General features: G+C 52.5%; 3 protein-coding genes across 3 annotated transcripts; all 3 read right to left on the minus strand.

Moving 5' to 3' along the window:
- Nucleotides 1–114: 114 nt before the first annotated feature.
- CC1G_13768 (small nucleolar ribonucleoprotein complex subunit Utp14) lies at nucleotides 115–3,606 on the minus strand (the record flags this gene model as incomplete). Its single annotated transcript, XM_002912190.1, has 7 exons — nucleotides 115–153; nucleotides 211–567; nucleotides 627–1,238; nucleotides 1,293–2,201; nucleotides 2,298–2,485; nucleotides 2,543–3,143; nucleotides 3,199–3,606. The coding sequence occupies 7 exons, from the start codon at nucleotides 3,604–3,606 to the stop codon at nucleotides 115–117; spliced, it is 3,114 nt and encodes a 1,037-aa protein (XP_002912236.1).
- A 2,622-nt stretch (nucleotides 3,607–6,228) lies between these two features.
- On the minus strand, nucleotides 6,229–8,531 carry CC1G_13769 (hypothetical protein; the record flags this gene model as incomplete). The annotated part of the gene is made up of 4 exons (XM_002912191.1): nucleotides 6,229–7,046; nucleotides 7,146–7,243; nucleotides 8,106–8,408; nucleotides 8,491–8,531. The coding sequence occupies 4 exons, from the start codon at nucleotides 8,529–8,531 to the stop codon at nucleotides 6,229–6,231; spliced, it is 1,260 nt and encodes a 419-aa protein (XP_002912237.1).
- A 1,412-nt stretch (nucleotides 8,532–9,943) lies between these two features.
- Nucleotides 9,944–12,250, minus strand: CC1G_00709 (archain 1; the record flags this gene model as incomplete). The annotated part of the gene is made up of 6 exons (XM_001829478.2): nucleotides 9,944–10,400; nucleotides 10,457–10,894; nucleotides 10,948–11,372; nucleotides 11,431–11,834; nucleotides 11,909–11,948; nucleotides 12,008–12,250. The coding sequence occupies 6 exons, from the start codon at nucleotides 12,248–12,250 to the stop codon at nucleotides 10,085–10,087; spliced, it is 1,866 nt and encodes a 621-aa protein (XP_001829530.2). The 3' UTR covers nucleotides 9,944–10,084.
- Nucleotides 12,251–12,528: the final 278 nt, after the last annotated feature.

Genomic DNA, 12,528 nt, shown 5'->3' on the forward strand with positions numbered 1-12,528 from the left:
TTCTGAGTGTACGAATATAATGAATCGTCATGTCTTAGCCTCGCTGTACTAGTTCGTTGTGTAAATAGATTTCCATCCATATGTATTCACCACAACAGAAGATAGATAGGATTGTTAGGTAGCCTTGTTGAGGGGAGTAATGATGACGCCAGGCTGAAAGCGACATACAATCAGAAAATCGCTGCCTGAAAGACAAGGAACATAATTTACCTTTTTGACCACTCTTGGTAGCGTAGCTCTCTGGAACGCGACTCTCGTGTTCCATTGGGTGCCCAACGGTCTCTCCATCGTCCGCTCGAACTGAGCCTGACTCGTGTAGGGATATGGTAAATCCTTGACGAGGTACTTGGCAGCCTTCTTGTCCCTCTTTTCAGAGATGATGATGTGCTTCTTATTGTAGTCGGCTCGAGTCGTAGGGTCCACACCGGCGATCTTCTTGATTCGCTCAGGTTTGGGAGGCTTTTTGCGCATGCCTGCACCGGCCCATGAACCCCAACCTGGGATGGTAGTGTCCACTTCCTTAGGCGCGTCATCTTCGATTTCTCGCCGTTTGGCCTCTTCGAATTCCTGTTCCAAGAATGGGGCTTCAGCCAGTGTCATCAAAGCGGAAGTAAAGAGATACGAACTCGAACGACGTTGTCGCCCGCAAAGGCAAGCGCGACGAGATCGCGTTGTTGGAAAGCGGTGGGTGCAGCTGCTTTGCCCTTTCCTTTTGCTTTTCGGAGGAGTGCTTGTTCCTGAGCGTCAACCTCGCTGTTGGCATCCGAGTCTTCATCCGAGTCGTCGCCGCCTGTAGTTGTCGAAGTTTTGGCCTTTGGAGCCTTCTTCTGGGATGATGCAGCCGAAGTGGAAGCCTGCCCCTCTTTAGACGGTTCACCCAACTGCAACACATTATCCATCGAAATCTCAAGCGTCGCATCGTCCTTGGCCAGCTCCTTCTCCTCCTGCCGTTTTCTCGCCTCCTTTTTCAGCTTGTTCTTGGATTTTTCAGCGGATTTGCTGTCTTTGCTGACGACCACTTCGTTCTTCTTGCGTGCGATTTTGGCCGAGTCGTCGGTGGCGTGGGCGAGCCAGGGGTTGATCTCGCCGGAGGGTTTTGAGGAGGAGGAGAAGGTCGTTTCGTTCAGAGGTGATTGCGGGACGATGGGTGAGAGGAGGTCGGTTGATTTGAGGGTTACGCTGGATGTGTCGGAGGGAGGGGCGGGGGCTCGAGTTGTTGTTGAGGGTTGGCTTGTAGACTGGAGAAAAGGTCTGAGGGAGCTGATGGAAGACGAAAATGCAAATGAGCTTACCGGTGCTCCTGGCCGGTAGACTACACGTCCGCCAACCCTCTGTACCACGACACCACTCGAGGGATCGTGCTCCTCAGCTGCAACCTCGGCCTCCTCGTCGTCACTGTCCACGTTCATCGCTCCGGAGAGTTCGTTCATAAAGTCGTCAACTTCCCGGTTCGCCACAGCATCCTGCCTTGCCATAGCATCCTTCATGAACTTCATCTCGAACACCGACTTGCCCTTCTTTCCAGCTGTGACTTCGGCGTCGTCCCCGTCCGTCTCCTTCAGCTTCTGCAGTTCGTCGAATGCATCGGCTTTGATTTTCTCGGGGTCCTCCTCGTCCGACATGTCGTCATCACTGTCCTCCTCACTCTCGTCAGAGCCGAGGCCCTCTATCCTCCTCTTCAACTTCTCGCCCTTGTCCAACATCTCCTCAATCTCCTTTCGCTGATCCACATCGAGATGCTTGTGCTTCATTTGTCGCGCCCACTTGCCGGTGTGTTTATGGCGAAGGGTAGCCCTCTCCCTTGCCCTCTCCATCTCCCTCCTCATCTGCGCCTCCTCATCATCACTATCCTCCTCGTCAATCTTCTCCGCCATCCTCTCCCTCTCCTTCCTCTTCAACTTCCTATACGTCTTACTCTTAATCTTCTTCACCCGCTTCGCCTTGACCTCCGCTCGATACATCAGCTCACGCATCTTGCGCAGCTCGGCACGTCGTTGAGCGACTTCTTCGACGGTGAGGTTGTTAGCTTTGAGCATGCTTTCCTCTGTTTCCTGGATTTCGTCTTCTCTGACTTTCGCGGATTTGAGGAGGGAGTCGACTGCGCTTTCGAGTGCTGTGGTTGGTTTGAACTTGGCGGTCAGCTCAAGGTTGGAGACTCGGCCTGCTTTCTCAGCTTGTAGAGGGAAGCTTAGGTGCTCAGCCTATACGAGGGTCTACAGTCAGAGGAGAAGAAGGATAGGGGACAGTAGTGCACTTGCTTCTCGTATCCGTTTCATGGTATTCGACCATTTGTCAACCTCCTCCTTGGTCTGCTCATATGCTGCTTGACGGTCGAGCTTTTCTTGGGCACGTTGGGGGAGTGGTGCGGACAGGGATTTGGTTTTAGATGATGAGCCCAGGACTTTGGTCGTCTTTTTCAGTGACAACAGGGACGAGGATTGGGTCGCCAGAGGCTCCAGAAGGTCATCGAGGTTGAGCTTCGAACCTATATCCCCCATATCTATTAGAATAGTTAAAAAAGGGAATTAGACTATGAACATACCGCTTGCATTCACTCTGAACTCGTCCTCAGCACCTGTCTCCGTCTGTTCCTGGATTAGTCGTCGTTTTCGCTTTTGCTGAGATGCTGATGGGTCCTCGTCGGCTTTGCGTTTTTGAGCGGTGGTATCGAGGGCTTCGACGAAACTTTGGAGGTTGTCCAAGTTGCCCTCATCGGCTTCGTCGTCGGAGGCGGTGATTTGGAATTCTTCTTCACCCTCGTCGCCCTCTTCATCCTCTTCGTCGTCGTCGCCGTCCTCTTCATCTTCATCTTCGTCCTCCTCGTCTTCGCCCTTCTCGCCAACCCCTTCCTCCATGTCAAAATCGTCGTCCATATCCAACTTTGACTGCGATTTCGAAGGCTGAGGTGAAGATTTTGACGCTCCTTCCTCATCGCTGGGCATGTCGATTTCGCCCTTGCCGTCCAGGACATCCAAGAGATCAATAAACTCGTCAGGGTCGCCTTCTTCTTCCTCATCCTCGTCTTCATCCTCATCTTCGTCGCTCTCCTCCTTCTCCTGGGCTGGAGGCTCGTCGTCCTCGTTCAAATCTACTTCAGCAAAGCGTACAGAGCGCTCCTTTTTCTTCGAGGCTGCTTTTTTCTTCTAAAAAGCTAGTTTAAACAACACCACAACCAATAGTCGCAAGAACCGTGCACACCTTGTTAGGGAAGAACTCTGCGAACCGCTCTTCGTCGCTCTCCTCAAAAGCAGCGTCACTGTCAATTTCCTCGTCGTCTTCGCTATCAATCCCCTCGTCATCGTCGTGCTCCCCAATCAACCTAGCCCGCAGGGCCTCCCGCTGACCGTCCTCCAAACCGTCCAAATCTCCAAACTCTTGGGCCTCATCCCTGTCGAGATCCATACGGACCTTTGACCGCCGTGTCTTCTCCTGGACATACTCGTATACATCCCCCACTTCCTGCTCCCGTTTCTTCGCCTTCAGACTTTGGCGATGGGCATAACCGCTTGCAGCATTGGCTTTGCTCTTCAGGAGCGATTGTTTGCCCTTGTTCGGGCCGAATTTCTTCTTTTGGGTGCCGTTTGACTTTGGTTTTGTGTTGTCCATGTCGTTGAGGGTGGTATTGGAGTTACGGCCGGCGTAGGTTTTGTCGTCGTCGCCGTCGACGATATCGAGCCTCGAGCAGTCCTCGCGAAACTTTTTGGAACAACAGACGCCGACGATGTATCGGCGTCTTCCGTGATTGCATCAATAATATTGCACTGCCACATATGCCTTGCTTCAGTTCACCTTTCGCTGCTGACCGTACCAATTGCAACAGATGCTGGCATTCGGGTTACGAAGAGTAAAGCACCTAATTAGATTCTCTTGTACACTAGAATAACCTATAACCGATCCCAAAAATAGAACATAAAGGGAAAACCAGGATGTCCATTATTCCATCTTTAAATAAGCGCCCGTGATTAAACTAAGGATTCCGATTGAGGAATCGGAGAATTTGCTGGCAAGAAGCGCACCGTTACTTGCAGACCGTGCTCTGAGAGCTGGCTTAACCTCTTCAGTACCAAATCTCGCTGGTCATCCCTCCCAAGCGAAACCCCAGCATCCCGCTGTCGAATCGAAACCTCGACAGTCTCCAGCAATGGCAACTTTGTGTTACCCCTCTCCCCCGAGGTGCCTTTTCCACTTGAGAGCGGGATCAAGAATCGACAAAGTTCATCCCACGCACTACACCACTCCCGACGACCCTCGGAGGCAGCTGCTGATGGTTCGTACAACCAGATGACGAGCCGCCTCAGGGACGGGATCTGAAACAGACCAAGGAGATCAAGTACTCCACGTATCATCTTGACAGGACTCGACCATTTCTCCCCGTATCTCGGAGGTAGTTGGTAAAACGCGATGGTGGGTAGCTGGAGTAGATGGCTGAACTTCCAGCGAGTAGCGAGAGGTGTTGGGGACATTGGGTCTAATGGATCTGGAAGCGACAGGGGGAAGATTTGTGGTGTTTATCAGTTGCCTCTGTAGTAAGCGGTGAAACGCACCGATTGTACATCCACCATTGTGCAGGACGAACTCGAGTCTTTCGAGGTGGGAGGCGGCGTTGTTGATCACTGCTGCCGCGCAGGACAGCACGGCTTGCGAGACCCGTCCCTGGACTGACACCCTCAACGCTCTAAGACCGCTCGTCTTGAACGTCCACGGATACTTGCTCCAATGTGTAAGGGGTAGTAAAACGTCAAGGAACAGCGCGCCCTCCATCACCACCCAAGGCGCATTCGTCGTCGTCACAAGCTCCAACGTCTCCAACCTGGCCGGTGGATAATCAACAGGATACGCAGCCGTCGCAGGAGGGGTATGGGGGTACGGAAGAGGAACTCGCGATCTGAAAGGCGAAGCACTGACATCCCGCACACTCCAATGCCGGAGATTCTTCTGCTTTACGAAGAACGACGCCGGAACGGTGAGCGATGCGCCGTATAGCTGCACCGACCGGATCTGCGTCGAGACTACCGAATGAAAGATCATATCGGTGCCCACTTGGAGAGGGATTATGGCGAAATGGCCACAATGGTCGTTGCTTACTCCGACGCATAGCGTTTGGAGTTGGGTAAGTCGGGAGAGGATCGGTAAGACCGAGTCGCAGAGGTGGCCGGGTTTGTATTGGGATGGGCCAAATGTGACGGACGTCTTCCCCGGTGGTGGGTACTTGTTAAACTCGAGGTCAAATGAGATGCCCTTGACAAGTAAGGCCAAGGAAGGGTTGGCGATGAGGACATCCCGTAGCTGCTGAGGTGGCGATTTTCGTGTCGCCCATGTGATAGTCAGCTTTGGATGATAGAACAAGTGCCTTTGCGATTTGTTCTTGAAACGACTTGCTGTCTGCGAAAAGGCGGAGAGCGTGCTGGGGGAGTTGTGGCAAAAGTCGATTACGATTTCAATGATTTCGGTGGGGAGGTCCATGAAATGGGCTGGGGACCACGTCGAACGAAGGAAAGAGTGAAACCGAACGCCCTTTCGACCTCACCCACATCTTTAAGTAACACCACGCGGCGAGCGCTCTCTTGTGCGGTGGCAGAGGGGAGGTCGGTCTCATCTCACTTGAGCACAGCCCGCGTGTCGATCCAAGGGGTCTCCGAAACAGCGGAAGCCCGGGATCCATGCTAAATCCACCTAGGCATTGATAGAGGGAGATCAAGTGTTGACTGAAGGGTTGGGCATTGCCCACTAGTACTTTCGATTTGAGCCTCACCAGGATCCACCGTACCCACTTTGAACAACCTTGTAACCGGCTGAACGGACACACTAACCAACACCCGTGTAAGACGGAGAATACAGGGAATACATCGATATTCGAATCAACTGTCGCGTACAGCAATTCTAGAACGATAGAGCAAACATCAGAGCTAACTAGGTAGGGAAACAAGTAACAGGAAGTATGCTAGTCCAAATGTCGAGGCGTGTATGGTCCAACAAAGGTGAGCCGAGTGAGTACTAAAGACAGATCTTGAGAGGCAGAATGCAAGGAAGGAACAGCGAAAGGTGTGCTGCAATACATGTATGATGTCAACAACAGAAAGTAACAAGGTCCTAACTAGTCCAGTTGATAAGTATCCAAGGGTCATTAGCATAAACGAGGTAAAAAAGGGGTCCAAAATGCGAGAGCAGAGCAGAAAAGATATTCCACTGGTACACATCTCCATCTCGGTACCCAGCAACATACCAGACCTACACCCCACTAACCTTCCTCTCACGCCCAGCTCCCGATCCGCCAGCACCTAAGCTCATAGCTCCAAACTCGTCCGCAAGCGTATAACTCGACCGAGCACGCTCCCTCCCCCCAAGATGCTTAACACCCAACGACTGACTTTGTCCTGTTCCTCCTCCAAACCCATTCCCACTCATATTGGGCATACTCCCATACGGGAACGGCACCCCTCCCCCAAACGAATTCATCGAGGGCGACGGGACCATCAAAGCCGGCACCATCCCATGCGGGGACATAGGCATCCCCATCCCGCCCATCCCAACCGGCACACCACCCATCCCCGGCATCCCTCCCATCCCCATCTGCACAGCCCACCCCGCCCCTCCGACCATCCCCATTCCCATCCCCCTATTATAATGCACCTTCTGCGCCGTCGGCACACGCGTCGTACCAGGCTCCATAAGCTTCTGCAGCGCATAAAGCGTCATAAACGCGTCGTTGCCCGCGTTATGCAGCGTGCATTGCGGGAGGACGATGGGTACTTGCACGGGTAGGGATTCCTTCTCCCGGTCCTTGTCCCGACTCGAACTCGAGCCTGAGCCTTTGCCGTGGCTTTGTTGCCCGTTGGCATTACTATCGCGGCCTTGACCCGAGTTGTCGGAAGAGGTGGGGAGGTTGGGTAGTGTGAACGAGATGAGGAGCTTGTCGAGTGACAAACTCGTCCCATGCGCGCGTAGCTGACCCGTCGAAGGATCCATCATGGGACTCCTCATCCCAGCCGCGTAGAGCGACTTCTCGAGGACCATCGTGTCCAGAATTAGGAGGTTGGCAGGTAAACCTGGTACACGGGATTGAGAAGATCACGGACAGTATGAGTAACAACGACCTTTGGATTACGCGAGAGACGACGATCGGCGGAGAGAGAAGAGAAACTTACGAATCTTCATATCCTCCAACCTCGCAAGGTGCGGTTGCAACCCATGACCAACTAGCACCAGGGTATTCGCCGACGTTTCTGATTCCGGGCTAATGAGACTGCTATTAACATTGAACACCGGTTGTTTTTGGTCGTCGTCGAAGATTGGGTGTGGCAGATGTTAGATTACACCGCCCGTGAACCAGTTCGAGAAGGGTCGCGTTGAGGGACCGACCATGGGGTACGTGATATGTCAAGCAGGGTTTTCGAAGTTTCAGATTCGTAGTGAAAGAAGACAAGGAGCAGGGTCGAGAACATGGTCGAAAGAAAAACAAGTCAGTTCACAGATACTTGAGAAGGAAGAGAATAGAACGGACCTAATAACAGTCTGTATCACCTGGGGCAATTTAGCTTTCGGAATCGTTTGACTGTCACCGAACTGTGAAACCGCAAAAAGAAAGAAATGGAAGAACGAGAGGGAAGGGAGAAGAGTCGTGAAGGGACACGAAGGGGTGTGAAAGCGCAAAAACGAACCAGATCGGAGAAATCAAAAATGGCAAGAAAAAGGTTAATCGAATGAAAAAAACAAGCGAAGGAGACAAAGAAACACCGAATCAGCTCTTCGAATCTCCCGAATAAAGGGGGACGAGATAGCTACCGCGTACTGTGAACGTGAACGAAGCGAGTCAGTCAGACGATCCTTCCTCAGCCTGGTGAAGATTACTCACCAGCCAAGGATACGTAGGTGAATGCTTGTTGACGATCTTGTCCACATGTTCAGCAACGATGTAGTGGCCCTTCCTACACGCACAAACCAACAGTCAACCACCTGACCCCCAACCCCAAAAATAAGACAACGACGAACCGATAATTCGTATCCGGATTTGGTGGCCAGTGGCCCAATCTACCCATCGACATAATACAAGCCCAAGCGAGTCAATTAACTTGTTCATCCATCCATAGGGGAACCAGGCGACTCACGCATCCAAATGCCCACACCGCACAGCAGCATACCCAAACTCCAAAACGGTCTTCTCGTTCCTCTCATTAACCTCAAAGTCGATGGCTAAGAAGGTCTTCTCCCGCTTCTCCCAGAGGTCCTTGACGACCCTGGGTTCGCCAGCCTTTATGCGGGCTTTGAGCGCGGCGAGGATGGCGGCGGGAAGCGTGGCGTGCAGGCGGGTGTAGGTGGCGTAGTCGGAGATGTGTCGGACGCGCCGTTGGGCTGTTTCGAAGGGGGTGATGATGAGGATATTGGGTGCCTGTGGGAGGGTCTCGCCGAATCTGGTGGTGTAATTAATTAATTAAAGAGTCGGGGAATGTAAGTACTTAAGGGAATGAGAAGTAATTAGATGAACAGACTGACCTAGTCTTGATCATCTTTATGAACCCGTGGATCGCGCTCATTTTCGTCACGATGTGCGCCCTCCCAGTGAACGCATCCGTGACTGTGATAACAGGCCACGAAAACCCAAGGAACTCGTCGAAAGAATCGAAGAAATGGCCCCATGATCGTTCGTACCTGTTCGCTGTCGTTAGGACACGATGAAGGATAGCAATCCGGCGAGCCAGGTGGGCATGGGCAGACTCGAGACACACACCAAGGAATATTGTACATCTGAAAGTACCCAATATACGCCGAATACACCTATGTTCCATAACTTCCGTCAGCTCAGAACTACTGCGGAACCCTCCAGATACTCACCGAATGCAGATCACATTCCCAGTTTTTGGGATCTACGAGTACGAAATCTGACATCGTTCCTCCTGCTTCTTCTCGTTCCTCTTCACAAGAACAGTCCCGGTCCTAGTCGAAATAATGGGTCTGACTGAACGTTCCTCGCTGCTCGAGGCCAGGTGGTGGCGAAATGTCTAAAGATAGCTGGCTGATCCTTGTAACGTGCTCACTGTCAGCGCGAGTCGTCGGAATCGCTTGTGGTGCGTTCTCGAACAAATCTGCCGAGTCCTCCTTGGCTCCCCGTCGTTGTCGTTCGTCGTCGAAACTGGATTGATTAAGTCGTAATCGACAACCTAATAGTTTGATTATGCCTCGAACTTGATTGTCGTCGTCTTCGTCGTCGCAGTGAAACCAGGGTCCAGGGATGTCGTCGCACCCACTACCACCGTCTTCCTCGGTCCACGCTTTTCAAGGATTAAAATCTGTGATAGATCCCAATGGAAACCAACGTTGAACGTTGCACGCTTGATAACCGATCCCAGTTCGTCAAACTATCGAAATCCCCAACCTCGTTTCGTTTCGTCTGTCGTTCCAAAATAGTTCTGAATCGTTCAATCCCCAATCTCGACCAACCAACTCGTCGTCAACAAACAACACCGAAAGCGAAAGCCCAAAGAAAAAAAGAGAGAAAAGAAGGGGAGGAAGGAAGGAGGGGTGGGTGAAGAGGTCCAAGTTCAGCCTGGCAAAGGGCTAAAACAAGGAAGGGAAGGATGTGTTGTGCCCCCGGCCATGCCGCATGCGCCCGCCTCTCCCCTGGCCCATCGCATCATCCATCCCATCTCATCGGGACACGATGCCGTGGCCCGCGATCAAGCGAGATGTCTGTCCGTCTGCCACTGTGACTGTGACTGCTGCAGTTGTCCTTATGCCCATGGTTGTTCAAACCCCTAATGTAGAGGGGAACTTGAGGGGAATACAAAGGAGACGACATAGGTAGACGTCCCCCTTAATTTTATAGCGGGAATAGCGAGGAAAAGACACACGGAATGTCAGGAACGAAGATAAACATGTCGATCATCTCACCATCTGGGGAAGCATTCGAAGAGACACGACGAGCGACATCCATGACAGTGGTAGGAACGAAGGAAAGAACGATAAATACATTATTGAGTTCCGTCATCATCACAGTAGTAGGTAGGGTCAGTGGAGCAGCAAGAGCCAAAGAGATGTCATAACCCAAATAAACTCTACATCTCCAATTTCCTTCATCTTCAACGGCCCATTAAACGACAGCGTACTCGTCCACAGTGACGAGTGCATCGACAGAGTGAACGACCTCCTCGCCCTCGCCTTCCCCGACCTTTGTGACGCTGCCAACGCCGATGCCTCCCAAGCTTCCCTTGCCGACGAACCCGACATCGACGGGGAAGAACACGCTGGTGTCGTCTCCATTGACGGTGAAGATCAATGAGCCAGACTTGGTTTCCTCGTTCGAAGGCGAGACGTGGGGGATCGTCCACAACAACGAGTGGGAATCGGCGTCGAGGGACCAAGAGCCGGTATGGGATTCGGATGTGACGGTGGGATAGGAGCCATCTCTGCATCAAACCCCGTTAGCTTCCAATAGTTCGAACATCACAAGAAGGGAACGTACGGCAAAGGAATCAAAATCGAGACATCCCACAACTCTACATCCTCACTCTCGAGTTCGTACTCGATGCTGATCTCACAGGTGCCATTGCCAGGGGTAGGCCAGCAGTTGATGTTGAGCGGCACCAAACTCTCATCCGTACCCGCATACCTCCACTTCAACACACCAACGTTTTGGTTGAGAGGGAAGGCTTTTGAAGGATCCTTGAGAGCGACGACGCGGGGAGCAGAGGGGTTGGCGGGGAACTTGGAGACATTCGGGTGTTGCTTGAATTGGAGGTTGGAAGGAGCGGAAGAGGGTGGTGGTGAGAGGGTTAAGCGGATGTGGGAGAAGGCGGCGTCGGCGATGAGGAGGTTCATGTCACCCTTGAGTTCCATGCTCTGGACACCGCCATCGCGCAGGATCTGGAGGGAGAGCGTCTCCTTGATTGACACATGGACACTTGATCAAAGTCGTCAGTCGGACAGTCTGGTTAACAAGAGGAAAGGACGTACGATTCTTGCTCGACTTCAGGAACGCTACCGCGAATGCTAGCAGCTTGAGGAGCGGGTGCCCTGGGTTGCTGCTCGGTAACAACGGGGGTGCTAGGCGCTGAGGGCTCTGGGGTATAAGCAGCTTCAGGACCGAGCGCGTCCAGTAGATCTGCTTGCTTCTTCTTCGCGCCGAGCTTGAGACCGCTACCCTTGAACGCAGGGGCCTTGGCGGGGGTAGGCGCCGTAGGGGTGATGGGCGTGCGTGAGCTTGAAGATGGGATATCGGGAGCATCGTAACGAGGAACAGGAGAGTATCCAGACACTCCTCCACCGATACCGCCCAAGTATCCGGTACCGCTTCCTCCGCGTCGCTGCTGCTCGCGACGCTGCAACTCGAGTTCCCGAGCTCGTTTCTTGATGAGCTCTTTAGCCTCTGCTTCCTTGTTCTGTATCACCCAATGGCATCAGTTACAATCCACAACACAGCGACGAGTAACCACGCACCCTAGCAATGATCTCCTGAATTTTCTCTTCATGACTCTCCATCTCCAATATACTCTTCACTTGCGTAAGGTTGACATTCTCCCTATACCCCGCACTAACAATCTCATCAAACGCCCCAAGCAACTCGAACGCATTCAAGATGATCTCTCTCTCATCTGCACTCCTACAGATATCCGAGACGACGCGGGCGAAGAGGTGGAGGGTATCGATGTCCTGTAAGATATTCGACGCTTTATTGGTGATGAGGAGGATGTAGAGATCTTCGAGGGGCTGGTAGACGTAGCGCACGTCGGCGGTTTCGACGCTCGTATGCTGCGTGTTGGTGGGGATCAGCTTGGGGAACGACGCCAACAGCGACTCGATACGCGTCCGCGTCATATCGCGGAACTGGCGCGAGATAACAGCTGGATATCAAAACAACCCCCAAGTCCAACCATTAGATTCATGATATTGCACCAGTTGTATAGATTAGACTCACGTTTTCCGCCTTTTGTGCATATCGAAGCTGCTAGGACGACCTTTGTGTGGGGTAGGAAATTATGGTCAGGGGTTTGGTGCTATCGGGAGTTGGACTGACCATCGTTGTGGGCTGGCTGGGCTTTTGGTCGGTGGAATCTAAGCGTGCGCGGGCGTGGTGATGGTACGTGTCCGAGTGCGAGCGTCCCTTTAGGGCAGGCCGCATCACCCGCGGCCCGTTGCAAGTCCGTTTGATAGGGGCGTCGCGGGTTGTCTTCAAACTATTACCATCTCTTTCTTCCACCACCATAGACGGCGTTGAGAACGACGCGTCTGCTGGTAACGAACACAATACAGAGCCCATATTCTAGTATTCTGCTTGATTTTGACAAAGGCGGGGCTGACCTCCTTCGACAACGCGCGACCATGAAGACTTCGAGGTTTTTGTCACATCGACGGAGGAATTGAAGGTAAGCAAAGGCTCTTGACATTGTAGTTGGCGATGACTACAGCGCGTCTTATCACACTTGTAGACTCTGGGAAACCTTCTCAGTCCATCTACTCAGAAGCGAGCAAAGGCGGGGATCCTCGTTGCCTATATTTCTCGATATATACCTTTCCGTGTCCGTTCACCTCGGGACC

Source organism: Coprinopsis cinerea (assembly GCF_000182895.1).
Source record: "Coprinopsis cinerea okayama7#130 chromosome 1 map unlocalized cont3.1, whole genome shotgun sequence".
NCBI lineage: Eukaryota > Fungi > Basidiomycota > Agaricomycetes > Agaricales > Psathyrellaceae > Coprinopsis > Coprinopsis cinerea.